We start from the raw sequence: 13,714 nt of genomic DNA on the forward strand, positions 1-13,714 counted from the left end.
ATGGGTTTTCTCATAACGGTAGAGGAAAAGTCAATTTATGGAAGGTAAAAATACCAAAGGTACCTAAGTCACACTGAGGTCTAGACTCCCCTCTATACACTGGGATATACCTGCTTCTCTAAAGACTGTGTCTCCCTTCTGTTATGAGGCAGGAAGAATACCCAGCCTCTTAAGGTTTTTGTTCACTGTGTCAGCAGTTCAGGCACTCTCTAATCATTCTCATGTAGCCGGAGCTGTCCTTACTTCTGGTTTGAAATCTAGGTAGTGAAATGCAAGCTTGATGTAAGAAGTTACTTGTCTGAATCCATGACTGCTGGCCAACAATAAGAGCAAAGGGCTGTTAGGAGAAGAATGAAGTGAATCAGGTGTTACCCACTGTTGAAAATATCTGATAAACTCAAATGGGAGTGCAACGTGGCTCAATCTGACAGTGTGAGAGAGTATCTCTAGAAAATAAGCCAGTGAAAAGGGACCAGTGAAAATAAGCACCAGACCGCTACGAAGCTGAAGTTACTTTAGATATAATAGGATGTAAAAGATCAGTGCATTACAATGAAATATTTCAAAATTCAGATGCAACCCCAGACATGCAAGAACAAAGCCCAAGAGATTCCATTCTGGATGGGTGTGAATGCCACCACCAACTACAAGTTACATTTCTTTTTCTTGTTTGCTAACATAAACAATGGTAGGGGATGCAAGAGCAGCACTGGTGGAATTGAACATCTTACAACACTGGAATTCAGAGACTCCTGGGCAGAAAGCAGAAATCCTGGTGCCAGCATGTAATACCCGACTCAGAGACTGTTTGTTTATTTTGAAGCAGTTATGAAAGAGCCATGTACCAGGGAAGCAGAACAGAAAAAATGCAGCAGAACAAATGTCATAGTTGCTCTATTGCAGCTGGGGGATGATGTTGGCTTCCAACAGAAAGTGCCTGGTCCCCCACCAAAGTAATGGTTGTCCCATTTATAGCAGGATCACAGATTGTCACCACATGGAGGGTTGTCTCTGTACGAGGAATAGAAAGCATATAAAACCCAAGGCAGGTGTGGATTCTGTATTTTAAGGATATCCAGAATTCTGCTGACAAGTTGCAGAGAATCTTGTAGACAAATTGGAGAGAGTCCAGCAGAGGGCAATGAAAATGGTTTGTGGGCTGGGGCACATGACTTGTGAGAAGAAGCTGAAGAAACTGCACTTATTTGGTGTGGAAAAGAGAAGACTGAGGAGGGATTTAATAGAAGCCTTTAACTCCCTGAAGGGGGTTTGAAAGAGAATGGAGCTGGACTGTTCTCAGTGGTGGCAGATGACAGAACAAGGAGCAATGGTCTCAAGTTGCAGTAAGAGAAGTTTAGGTTAGATATCAGCAAAAACTTCCTCACTAGGAGGGTGGTGAAGTACTGGAACAGGTTACAGGAGAGGTTGTGGAATCTCCATCCTTGGAGGTTGTTAAGACCCAGCTAGTGAAAGCCTTGGTTGGGGTGATCTTGTTGGGGCTGGTCCTGCTTTGAGCAGGGGATTGGACTAGATGTGACCTCCCAAAGTCCCTTCCAAACATAAACAACTGGTAGGGGAGGCACAGGGGTGGGGGCATGTGGCCCATCTGGCAGGGCTGCCTCTGCCGCTGCCAGCAGCTTCTGCAGGTGCTCGCCAGCCCTGTCCCTGCCACTGGCGGCTTCTGCAGGTGCCCGCCCCAGACTCAGGAGGCACCAGTCACCCATGCTTCCAGCCCTCATTTTCTATGATTCTATGACAAAGGTTCTGATTGGTGGGAAACAATATTGATGGAGAATGCAAGGTATCATGGTGTGGGGTCCCCAGGCATAGCTGTGATGCCCTCGGGGCTCCATGACTGTGCCAGCTCTGCCCAAAGCCTTCTTATTTCTCACCTGGAAATGTAGTAAGTAGGGAGGCTGCCCATGAGTTTCTGCACTGCCAAGGTCCCGTGGAACCCTCTTAGACCCTTCTGGTCCTTGGGCCCCTTGCCAGGTCCTGCTCCAAGTCGGTCCCTCATGGGACACCTTAAGCCTTATGGGCCAATTGCATGGCTCCAAGCCATCCCTATACGACATCCCATGCCTCATGGGTGTTATACAACTGTTGGGGCCTCTGCCTACTCAGCCACTGCACCTTTAATTTGGCTAGGCCTTCTAGCCTAGGCCCACTGTGTTGGACCTGGCTTTGAGGCACTAGCTCCACTCCCTCTTTTCCTGTCACTAGACCCTCTGGCCCCTGACTGCTGCACCCCTCTGGTGTTGGGGCCCCACGACTACTATGTCCCTCTGGTACCAGGCCATCTGGCCCCTTGTGTGCTGTGTGCTTGCACACACCTTCCATTTACAAGCTGTGTAACTACTCGAGCCCTGAGCTGACTGCTAACATGGCCCAATGTGATCACATGCCTCCTCTGGGCACTAATGAGGCCTCCACACCTCCCCTGACAGCCTCATCCTGAACCACTGGTGCAAACAACAACACAAACATCAGCCGCTAGGCTATAACATAACAATAATGATGCGGGTCATGCTCTGCCTCTTTAAGAAGGCAAACTTCTCCCCTAGTCTAGCAGGCTACTCAGCCCAGGGTACCTTATGAGTGCCAGGAGTCTTAGGAGTCCTGCAGGCAGCAGACCAGGCAACCAGATATCTCAGGGCAGCCTTTTCATGCAAGAGAACTAACCCCTGCCAGCTGCAGCGCTGTAGCTTATATGTGCCCGGGGCCCTGCCTCCTTTCGCTCAGTTGACCACATGCAGGTGCTGGCTAATTCTCTCATTAGGCTGCTGTTCAGGAGCAGTGGAGCTCTGCTGAGCCTGTAGGGCTCTCTGGCAGGCTGCTTCTGCCCTAAAAGGAGCAGGCATGTCTTAGTGACCTGCAACACAAGGATTTACCTTGGTGGTAGAGCAGGACTCTTGGGAGGCTGTTCTGAGAGCAAGCAACTGCATGACAAGAAGACCCTGAGGTTAAGAGTGTTGTTGACCATTCAGTTGTTAGTCTTGCTTGATTTTCAAAGGCCATGGAACAATAGCCACTTGTAGCCAAGTGGATCCTCTTGACTTGGGACTTCTGCAACATGACCAGCCAATAGAGGTTAGGTTCTCCTCGATGCTTCTGCAGTGTGTGCATCTTGGAGTGGCAGGGTGCAGCATGCCCTGTTTTTTGCTTTTTTCCTCTGTTGTGTTACCTGAAGATACAGCCTTTCCTTCACTCTTCATACTTTCCTCTGTCCACTCCAGTCATTACACCAGTGGTTTGCAACCTGTTTAGACTTGAGGCAACCGTCCATAACTTGTGCATTGAGGGCATCCCATTCCAAAAAATAATTTATTATCGTGCTTATTGCTTATCTCTTTGAAGAGGGTCTAGGAAGGGGGAAGAGGCATTTGGCCTGTGCTACAGTGAGTGGAAGGGGGGGGAAGAGGAACCCCTTATCTTGCTCATCTCCCCTCTCCCTAGGGTGCCCTTCTAGGTTGTCATGACACCCCATTGCAAATCACTGCATTACACCTTTGGTCTAACCAAACTCATCCAGTCTGTTGGGAGACTTGCAAAGGAGAGCAGCCCTGCTTTGAAGGGGCTCACATGTTCTGCCACAGCAGGTCTCCTCCTCCAGAATACATTTTGAGTTTAGGGCTTTACCTCTTATTTAGAGAAGTGAGAAGCAGGTGAATGAAATGGGATCTGGGGCAGACAGCATTCCAGTGGAGTCCAGCTCTTCTGTCCATTACAAATATTCTCTTCCCACAACTCAACATCCTATGTGTTAGAGTGTCTGCAAGCAACTGGGGAACAGGTTTGTCTCTTCTGGGCTGTACTGTTTGCTCAAGCAGAGCTGGCAAAGATACAAACAAGGGGTTAAATTAGCAACCCCTTGGCGAGAATAGAAATGGATTCCTTGCACGGCCTCTGAGTAATTTGCTGTTACTTATTACAGTGTCACATGATAGGTTTGAATTCATGGACTGACCTGATGACTGTTGTCACCTGATCTGTCAAGATAAGCAGTGTTGCAGAAGCAGCTTGCTCTGGTTCTCAGGCTTTGTCTACACCAAGGGTGCTCAGCCTCTGACCTGAGGGCCAGATCCAGGGGTCTAGAAATTTCACTGCCAAGTTTCTGGACCTCTGGGGAGCCCCATTGGCTGGATAGTGTGGCTCTGTGTACTGGATCAGGCATACAGGGTGGTAGGGGGCTCAGTCCAGTGGGTTGGGGTGGCATGAGTATTTCAGCCAGACGCATGAGGCCTGACTCCAGCTGGTGGGAGCAGCTCAGGACCCGATCTAGCTCATGGACTGGCCTTATGCCACATATTTGGCCTGCAGGGTCAGAAGACCGAGCACTTCTGTCCAGCATTTGCTGCTATTGCTGTTGTGACAGAGCCCCCCAGTGGAGACATGGCATATGGTGACAGGGTTTTTTCTGTTGGAGTTGCACCGCCTTCCTGAATAAGACAAGTTAAGTTGACAGAAGACACTCCTGGCAGCCCAGCCAAGTTGACAGCAGGGGTCTGGCTGGCTTAACTCAGTTGGCTTTGGGCCGTGATCTTGTTATTCCATCAGCTGATTTAGCTAGACTGGCCAAATTTCATAGTGTAGAAGTGGACATACTCATTGCACCCATTGCTGCCTAGAAAGTGAAGATATTGTCACCTTCTGAGATGTCAGGCTATGTTGAAGGCTTGATGTCAGGATGGTTGTGATGCAGGAGGAAGCAGTCAAAGGCAGGGGCAGGCGACTAGTGACTGCCACAACAGACTGGAAGGAAAGGATGATCTTTATCCCAAACACAGATATGTAGAGCCCATGTGGCAAGAAAGCAGGATTAAAAGAGGGACAAAAGAACCCGAAACTGGTTTTAGCCATTCCTTGCATTAAGAAATTCTTACTGTGTCCTATTTCTTGTTTTCTTATTGCAAAACTGAGGGAGTCTTTTCTCATGCCTGGCACGGGGGATTCTGGTGGAACGCTCCCAGGCTTGTACCTATTATGGTTGGTAGTTTTCCTTCTTTACCATGTGATTTTTCTAAACTTTTGTTGCAGAGATTTCAGAATCTGGAGGGTTTTGGTATCATGGGATGTCTCCTTCCATTTCTTCTCTTTCAGAGAAATGTTCTGTGCTCGGGGGTAGTCCCGCAAATTTCTCTCATCATGGGCCCTTGTGCAGGTGGAGCAGTCTACTCGCCTGCCTTGACGGATTTTACATTCATGGTGAAGGTAAGGATGTAGCATCTGACCCCTTGTTGGAATCCTTGGCCTTTTTATCTAGATTCAGAATTGCGCAACGTTGTGGATGGAGTTGGCTCTTTGAACATGTGAGGACCCCGATCCTTGACAGAAATACTTTTCTGTCTCTGGGACTCTGTTTCATTCAGCTGTTAGGCCTGTGCTCTCTGTGCTGCCAGATGCTCTGCATATCTTCTGCTAACTAGACATTTCCCCTTCTTTCCTGTAAGCTTGTTTCTTGTTTGTTACTTAACCAGATTTCTTTTCCTGTCTCCTATTTATCAGCTATTTTGCTCTTCACCTTCCACTCTTTTTCCTTGTTGCTGGAGCCTGCTTTCATTCAGTAACAGTTCCCTTCACTATTCACCCGCACTCAGCTAATACAGATGCCATTCTTATCTGAGATATCTATATAATAGCAGCTTCCAGTTTCCCAGTCACTAAAAGCAAGCACCAGGGTGCACTGCAAAGTCAAGTTGGATATCTTTTTAATGGCAAGAGTCTTTCCATGACAGGAAAACACCTCGCTTAGTGCTGACCACGTTCAGATAACTTTATTAATGAACATGTCTCTTTGAACCTCAGAAATGATCTTTCCTTCTGAAGAATTAAAAATAGAACAAAACACCAGTGTACATCATCAGGACATGAGGTATCCATCCACCTTCAAAAATGTCAAATATATTAACTCTAATAGGAAAAGAGGGTTGGAAGTGTTTTTAACTAGCACTATTTTGAATAATTTTCCCAGAATGGCAATTTTTGTTTGTTTCTTAGGCTGGATATCTACTAAATGTCAGTCTTCTCATCTCTGTGTCAAGATGAAGGACTCCTTGGGTTTAAAGTTCTCCATACCCATAAATGGTTGGGGTGCTGAATTCTAAAAAGATTTCCCTCCCCACATGCTGGCATGATATCAGTATCATCACTTGTAAACAGATTAAATAACAATTTTTTCCTTTAGCAGTCATCCCCTGTAGTTCAGTGGTACATGCCTTGTCTGCCACACAGGAGACCTGGGTTTGCTTCCTGGACACTTATACAGCTATAGCCATGGAGGCACCAAATGGACGGGCTCAGCCTGGCCTTTGGCTTCCATCTCAGTGGGCTAAAGGCAGAGTTGGAAGGGCTGGGCAGCCTCTGTTCCTCCAGAACTGCTGCCTATGCATATGCATTAAAAGGTCTGGGTGACCTCTCACACATACACCATGATCTTGAAGGACTGACAGTTGCCAAGACCTTTTGCAGTCAGCAACACAAAGGAAATAAGTCAGGACAGCTTGTCAGAAGTAGTAACTTTAAGAATCTTTATCTACATTATTCGGTAAAAGAGGTATAAAGCGTCAGGAACAAACCTCTTGGGACCAAAAGGCACTGAAAGCAGAGGATGAGCTGGCTTTTGGCCCTGGTCCTGGTTTTCCAGTTTGATTCTGAAGATCTTGTATCCCTTTTCTTCTTTTAGGGACGGTTTGATATGGGTTCAGCGAGCTAATGTCTCCCTCGGCATAATTCTGTTGTTTTGTGAGGCAGACTGATGGCTACTACTGTTAATAAGGGATCCGTTTAGTTTAGCTTAGCTCATTGTTGAAAGCAAGGCCAGGGAAGAAGCGTCTGATTGATGGGGTCTGCTGGAGATGGGCTAGGTTAGAAGAGGAGGACAGGGGGAAAGACTCTCCCAAGATTTCCCAAGTGTTTCCAGAAGCAGAATCATGGCCCTGCAGTAGGTTTTGGAGGGAATTGTGTAATGAGAATTGATAGCATGTAACATCACAAGTAATTGAAAGAGATTAGGGAAAAAAACCCAAATCCTTCCATCTTATTTCATATATTTGTCAGCAGCAGTTTGCCTATGGAAGAGATACATAGAAACAAACTATAACACCTTCTCCCCCCACCCCAAATGAGGCAGTTCTATCCAGCCAAAGCTGCTTTGTGGTTTAGGTAATAAAAGTAGGTGTTTTAAGCCAACCTTGTTTTATCGATTCTTCAAGCCTGATGCTGACAAGACCTTATTTAGCTTTGGTTGGTAGCAGAAATAATTATACTATTACTACAGTAGTCCATTAACCAAAATGCCAGAACTTGAGAGGCCCAGGAGTACCTCACTGCTCAGGCTAGATTTACTTTTCACTTAAAGCTTGGGTTTGATCTCTTTTTTCCCGCCCCCATGAAGAATCCACAGTATCCTCCCCAGATTTGCTCAGGATTTTTAACTGTTGTTGCAGCTTTAAACTCACATTCAGTCACTTCTCATTTCAGGACACGTCCTACCTGTTCATTACAGGCCCTGATGTAGTCAAGTCAGTTACAAATGAAGATGTCACCCAGGAGCAGCTTGGGGGTTCAAAGACACACACTGCTGTGTCAGGTGGGAGCTTTGTTTTTTCACTTAAAGTATAATCCATTCCTCCAGACTGAATAAAGTAGCAGCTCCAGTGAGTGGTATTAAAACTTTTTTCCCCCTCATGGTGGGCCAAGGGCTTCTATGAGAAATTCCTTGTTGAAGGTTATAGGTTTTGTGTATTGAGTTTTGCATTCTGGATAACAAATAATTATTTTTATGCTCTGTAGCCTATCCACCGAGGAACAACTAGAGGGTATGTTGTGGAGATTTCCTCCACAGTTGAGGGAGAATTAGTATGTATTTTTTAAAGCCTTTTAAACAATTTTAACACAATGCTATAGAATGTTTTTACCAAGTCACCGTAGCAAACCTATAGGTGAGGTTGTTATCTCTTTCCAGCATTGGATTTTTCACTTGAATCTGATGCCTCTCTTTCCTTACTACCAACCCAGAGAAAATCATTGCGAGTCTGTTTCCCTGGAAAATCTTACTGAGCATTGCAGGATTCCTGGTGGGATGTTTAATGAGCCATATTCACTATGGCCTTGCAGCTCTGCTCCAGGCAAGATGGTGGAAAGGCACATATCCACTTCCTGTTATGCATGTGAGGGTGGTGATCTGCAAGTGCTTTGTCCTCAAAGACCCTCAGTCTTATAGAAAGTGACTGCCACAGAAATATGCAGGCTGCCCCATCTCCAGTGCGAGATCCCAAACACTAGATGGTGTGGAGGTCAGAGGAACTGACAAAGTAGAGACAGGTGCAGTTTGCACTGTGCAGAGTAGCCCACTGCTATCTTCTCTTACTGCTGAGCTGCTAGGGGCTAATGCACCTTTGAAGGAAGATACTATAGGAGTGCATCTTCATGGGCATGACCCCTTGCCATACTTTATCTTCTTATGCAGTAGCTTGATCTCTTCAGGTTTAGATGTGTGTGTGGGGGTATTTAATTCCCATTCCCATCAGGTTCCTGGTTGGAACCTTGAATCCTGCTGCTAGTGGTTCAGGCCAAACCAAAATGCTTACGGAAACCATCCAGGAAATGTTGTAAGTTCACTATCCTTAGTATGAAATTTCCCTAGTCGTAAAGGACGTGGGGATCCCCAGGAAACTTCCACAGAGACTTTGCCATCTAGAGTAAAGGAAATGCCTGGCATTTATCAATTATAGGTGGTGGCACATATTTTGCATCTGCTTTACTTGGGCAGAACTGTAGCAAACAATTGCAGTAGCAAGGTGACACCCAGCTTGGGTCAAAAAACATCGATTCCCGTGCAAGACAGCTCTTGGCTTTATGCAAAAACTTGGGTAGCAAATTTAAGAGAATAAATAAAGTGAGGAGAATCATTAGCTGCAAAGCAGAGGAAATATTACCATCTTCCATACAGTCTATGACCAACACTAGGCCTCTGTTACAGTGAGCTGGCGGAGAGTCCAGCTTATTCCCAATGGCTGTGTCAAATTCTGATTGTGACAGGGGGCAGTCTCAAGGCTGGTCACAATGTCAGCCCACCCACCTGTCTAGGGCAGTCCCCCTTGATTTGTCTGCCATGCTTTGATGTACTCAAATAAACTGTTGGAAAAGTGTGGGAAGCCGCCCATTTAATGCCCTGATGCCAAGGGCAAAATACATGGCTCCAACCTCCCCTTTGCCACATCCCATGCTTTGCAGATGGCATCCAATTCCACTATTACTCCCCCGGCACCTTAACTGGGCCACACTCAGCCTGTGTCCCAACTTGGCCTCAAATGTCCTTAGATGTGCCCGGGCCTCCTACCCCCACACTGGGGCCTTAACTCCAGGTCAGCCCATATGCACACCTTCAGGCCCCCTAAGACCCTACTCTACATGGCTGCCAGCTCCTACTTCACCCCCTCACTGTGGCTTCTGGGCCTTATGCCCCTCAGGCATCAGGAGTCTATTGATGTACCTGGGCCCCCAACTCAGCCTATGGCCCACTCAGGCCTCGGGGGTCTGTTGACATGCCTGGACCCTGCCTCAGGCCCCACTCATTAGGCCTGGGCCCTGTGCTTTTCTGTTGGGGTGTGCTCCCCTACCCTTCGCCTCCACAAGGTACCTCACAAGGCAGCAGGGGCTGAGGCTTTCCAGCACCCCATACTCGCCTTTCACTGGGGAGGCATAGGTGTGGCATTTTCTGGAGTCTGCCCTGCTACAAGCAGCCCCACCACTCCATCCTCCCCAGCAAGGTGTAGTTTTAGGTCATACCCTAGGACTAGGAGCTGCCTCCATCCCCACAGTTCCTACCTTTGACCTCCAGGTGTTCCGGAAGTAGCAGTACTCCCACTGAGAGATGCTGTTCCTTCATCTCCTTGCAGCAACTGCTGGCTCTACTGCTCAGGGCCTGTTCTTATTCTCCAGCAGCCAGAGCTTCCTCCAACCAGGCAGCCTCCTGATGGCCATGGGACTCTGCCTAATTGGCACTGCAGTCACCTGCAGGTTGCTCTGCTGCCTGCTCAAGCCCTTAAAGTGGCAGGCATCAAAGGTGCCCTGCCACACTTATGTGTGGAGTTAAGCAGCAAGATGGCAGGTTATTAAGTATCCCCGTAAGGCTCTGTTGATATCTACATGTGGTAGTGAACACCATGGTGAAGGTAATCTGTGCTTTGCAGGTGCCACTTTGGGTGATGTAAGGGAAAAGCTCCTTATACCTAACAGGTGGGGATCAACACGTACTTGATGAAGCCAGGTGGGGCACTTTCAAATAACTATGTTGTTTTGCTATTTCCCTGCAGGGGTAGCACACAAGGCCTTTGAGAATGACATCGATGCTTTGCTCAATCTCCGGGACTTCTTTAATTACTTGCCTCTCAGTAACCGTGATCCAGCCCCTGTTCGTGAATGTCATGATCCCAGGTAATTACAGGAGTGGCTTGTTCGGGTAGACACTGGTGGTTGTTATCAGTATAATGTCATTGGTGTTCTGGTAGAGGGAATGTAGAGGAAGAACTATCCTGCAGCTACTGGCTTTTACATTCTTTCCTGATGACTTTATAGAATCATAGGTCTAGCCCACTCCTTCTCTTCCAACATGCTTATGTGTATAAGTCCTTTCTTGTCACGTACATATTACTATTGCCTAAGGGCACCAGTCTGTGGTAATACAAATTGATGCCAGGGATGGGAACACAACCAGGTGAAGAGCTGTTATAACTTCAGTGTTTGGTTGCAGTGCTTGATAAATTTCTTGGCATAAATCTTTATGGTCATTGTGTTCTGCATGAACATTGAACAAACAGTACCCAAATACCCAAATGTCTGGCCTTTACTGTAGTTAAATTGGTTACATTCTTTTTTTCCATAGCAAAAGCATCCCATAGTTTTTAAACAGGTCTCTTATGGTGGGCAGTTTTTTTTTCCCTTGAGAAGCTGTCAGTTGTTTTGCAGTTGTTAAAGATTTACTCTCTCATCTGTTATATCCTTGAGTTGGGACCATTTCTTCTAGCAAGCCCCAGAAGATTACCAAGGGCTTGCTATATAAGATCTGTCTCCTATATAAGAACTTACAGTAAGTTATGAAATGCCCTCTGTCCTTTTGAATTTGTGAACATATGTCTATCATATGTACATATAATTCCCTTGTATCACCCTGTTCCCATAATTTTTTCCCCGTCTCCTTTTTTCTGATCCTTCAATGCTGCTTCAGTAGGCATTTGCACCAGCATCTTAAAATAAACTTTCTTATTGTGCTGGGAATCAGGAAATTTGGTCCATTCTTCCCAAATTAAAGGCTATTTTCCTTTGCGGTAGCCTGTCTATATCCTTTTCTAGTTGTATACCAGCTGTGGTATTTCCCTGTGTAATGGTGGGGGGAGGTCCCTTGGCACCCAAAGAGATTGATGTCCCCATCCCCCCCCACTTAGGGCAGTCTACCCTGCTCTCGCCTGCCACACCTTTGATGTCAAATTATTTGATGTAAGAATGTGGGAGGCTGCTTATTTAAGGCCTGCTGTACTGGGCCAATCACATGGCTCCGAACTGTCTTATGCTGTGTCCCATGCCTCACAGATGGAATCCAGTTCTCCTTATTATGCTGCCAGCCCCTTACTGGGCTGTATTTGACCTCTGGCCCATGCAGGCCTCAGGTCCCTCTTGATGGACCTTGACCCCTCACTGGATCACTCCCCTGGCCTCCTTCACTGGGGTACACACTCACTCCACCCCTTCACTGGGGTGCACTCACACTCTGAGCCTTTTGCCCCTTGGGCCTCAGGTCCCACTCAGTGGACCTTGGTCCCAAGCCTTTCGACTCTATGGGGTACCCACAAGGCAGTGGGGGCTGAGGTGTTACGGCACCCCATCCTTGCCTTTCAATAGCAAGGCACAGGTGTGGCATTTTCTGGGGGGTTGCCCCACCACAGGCAGTCCCGCCACCCCATCCAACCCCAGCAGGGTGCAGTTTCAGGTCTTACCCAGGACCAGAAGGAACCTCCTCCATCCCCATAGTTCCTATCCTAACCTCCAGGTGTTCCAGGAGCTGCAACTTTTTGGCTGGGAGATGTTGTTCCTCCAGCTCCCCAGATGTAACTGCCAGCTCTGTTCCCAGGGTCAGGGCTTATACTCTCCCTGCCCAGTCCTCCTCCAATCAGGCAACCCCCTACAGTCAGGTGGCTACCTAACTGGGCCTGCTCCACAGCCTGCCTGATGTTCTTAAAGCGGCAGGCACAGTGTACTGCCACACCCTGTCTTGAAAGTTGTCGTATACATTGGTGTAAATGGAAAGATTTTTTTTCTCTTTTCTGTTATTCTAGAAGCCATTGTTTGTACTGGGACTAGTGTCCTGTTTCTGTATGTTCAGAAATGCAGGACTCAATCTTGTTTTCTCTCAGGTCAAGTGACAACACTCCCTTGAGTCATGGCTGTACCCCTAAGTTGAAAGGCCTTGTCCGATGGGAAAGAGGGATGATTTGTTTAAACATTTGTAAACTTTTTATTAAACACTTGGCTAACTGTGACTATCCTGAGTCTCTTCAGTGTTCAACTTCAGTGTTGATTGTTAGTCTGGCTAGTTGGTAAAGTCCATAGCAAATAAATATGGTTCTACCTAAAGTCTGTACTGATTTGCCTTGGGGTGTAAGTTTTGGTTCAGGGTAATTTTCTGGTTCATTTAAAACGTATTTATCTGGGTTAGGGTGCCTCAATTTGCTATAGCTTGTTGACATGACAGTGCTATATAATACTTAAAAGAGCAGGTCTATCCTGCCTTAGTACTGTATCTGTATATAGTAGCTGCATCTACTCTCAGCTTGCTTGTACTCCCAAGTTAATTCTAACTGCATGTTCTGTGTCTGTGTACCTGCTGGAGTTTTATCTAGGATGATCTGAAGAAGATTTTGAAGCAAGATCAGTCTCCTGGGGGAAAAGTTCATTTTGCTGGGGACTGTTTTCCTTGACAAAAGGCAGGATAAAATTTCCCGGCACTCTGTATCCTGCTTAACTTGATGGAGGTCTGGTTTGACATTTCCATTGTCACAGCTCTTCTGGGTTACTTGAAATCTGAATTCCCATGGAATTTGTTGCCCATTTTGTATCTAAACAGTTTCTAGACAATTGATGTCTGTGAGGTTGTTAAATGTACATCTTACCTATGGGTTTAGTATGATATTTAGCCAGTCAGTTGCTTTCCTTCAATTAAGTATTTATTTAGCTAATAATATACAAACACTTGGATAAAATATGACGTCACTTAGAGACATTGAACTGTGTGTGTGGTGTTCCTGTCAATTTTATTCCGTTAATAAGTTAATTATTCTGTTAATCAATTAATAAATTTCTTACCTTTTTACAAAATGATGTGTGGCCAAGGGGTAAAGCAAAGGAGACAGTGAGTGACATGTCTGTATAACCAGTTCACTTATATATTTAAATAGGTTACCTAGAGCTGTGGGATAAGAGGCATAACAAAATTAGTATTTCTGGTCTCAGTTTTGCAGCGTGAATGATTCCAGGCAGTCCAAGAACACGAGATTTACTTGAATCCAGGATAACAGAATTTGTGACCCCTTGCCCCCCCGACACCCCCGTTATTAGATTTTATACATGGAAAATTATATGTTGGTTATAATTTTCCAGGTCTAGAATCTAATTATTGGAGGGTAGTCTTAAATTCATCCCCCTGCCATTGCAGGGGGGA

At 46.3% G+C, this 13,714-nt stretch overlaps 1 protein-coding gene across 1 annotated transcript in view; it reads left to right on the plus strand.

The window, feature by feature from the left end:
* The window catches only part of PCCB (propionyl-CoA carboxylase beta subunit), a 43,000-nt gene that overhangs the window by 13,386 nt on the left and 15,900 nt on the right, over positions 1–13,714 (plus strand). The window contains exons 6-8 of the mRNA XM_019542858.1: positions 5,101–5,211; positions 7,480–7,588; positions 10,317–10,437. Of these exons, the coding sequence (XP_019398403.1) occupies positions 5,101–5,211; positions 7,480–7,588; positions 10,317–10,437 (341 nt within the window). The remainder of the gene's footprint in view (positions 1–5,100; positions 5,212–7,479; positions 7,589–10,316; positions 10,438–13,714) is intronic.

The sequence above is a fragment of the Crocodylus porosus genome, unplaced genomic scaffold, assembly GCF_001723895.1.
Source record: "Crocodylus porosus isolate Cpor-Errol unplaced genomic scaffold, CroPor_comp1, whole genome shotgun sequence".
NCBI lineage: Eukaryota > Metazoa > Chordata > Crocodylia > Crocodylidae > Crocodylus > Crocodylus porosus.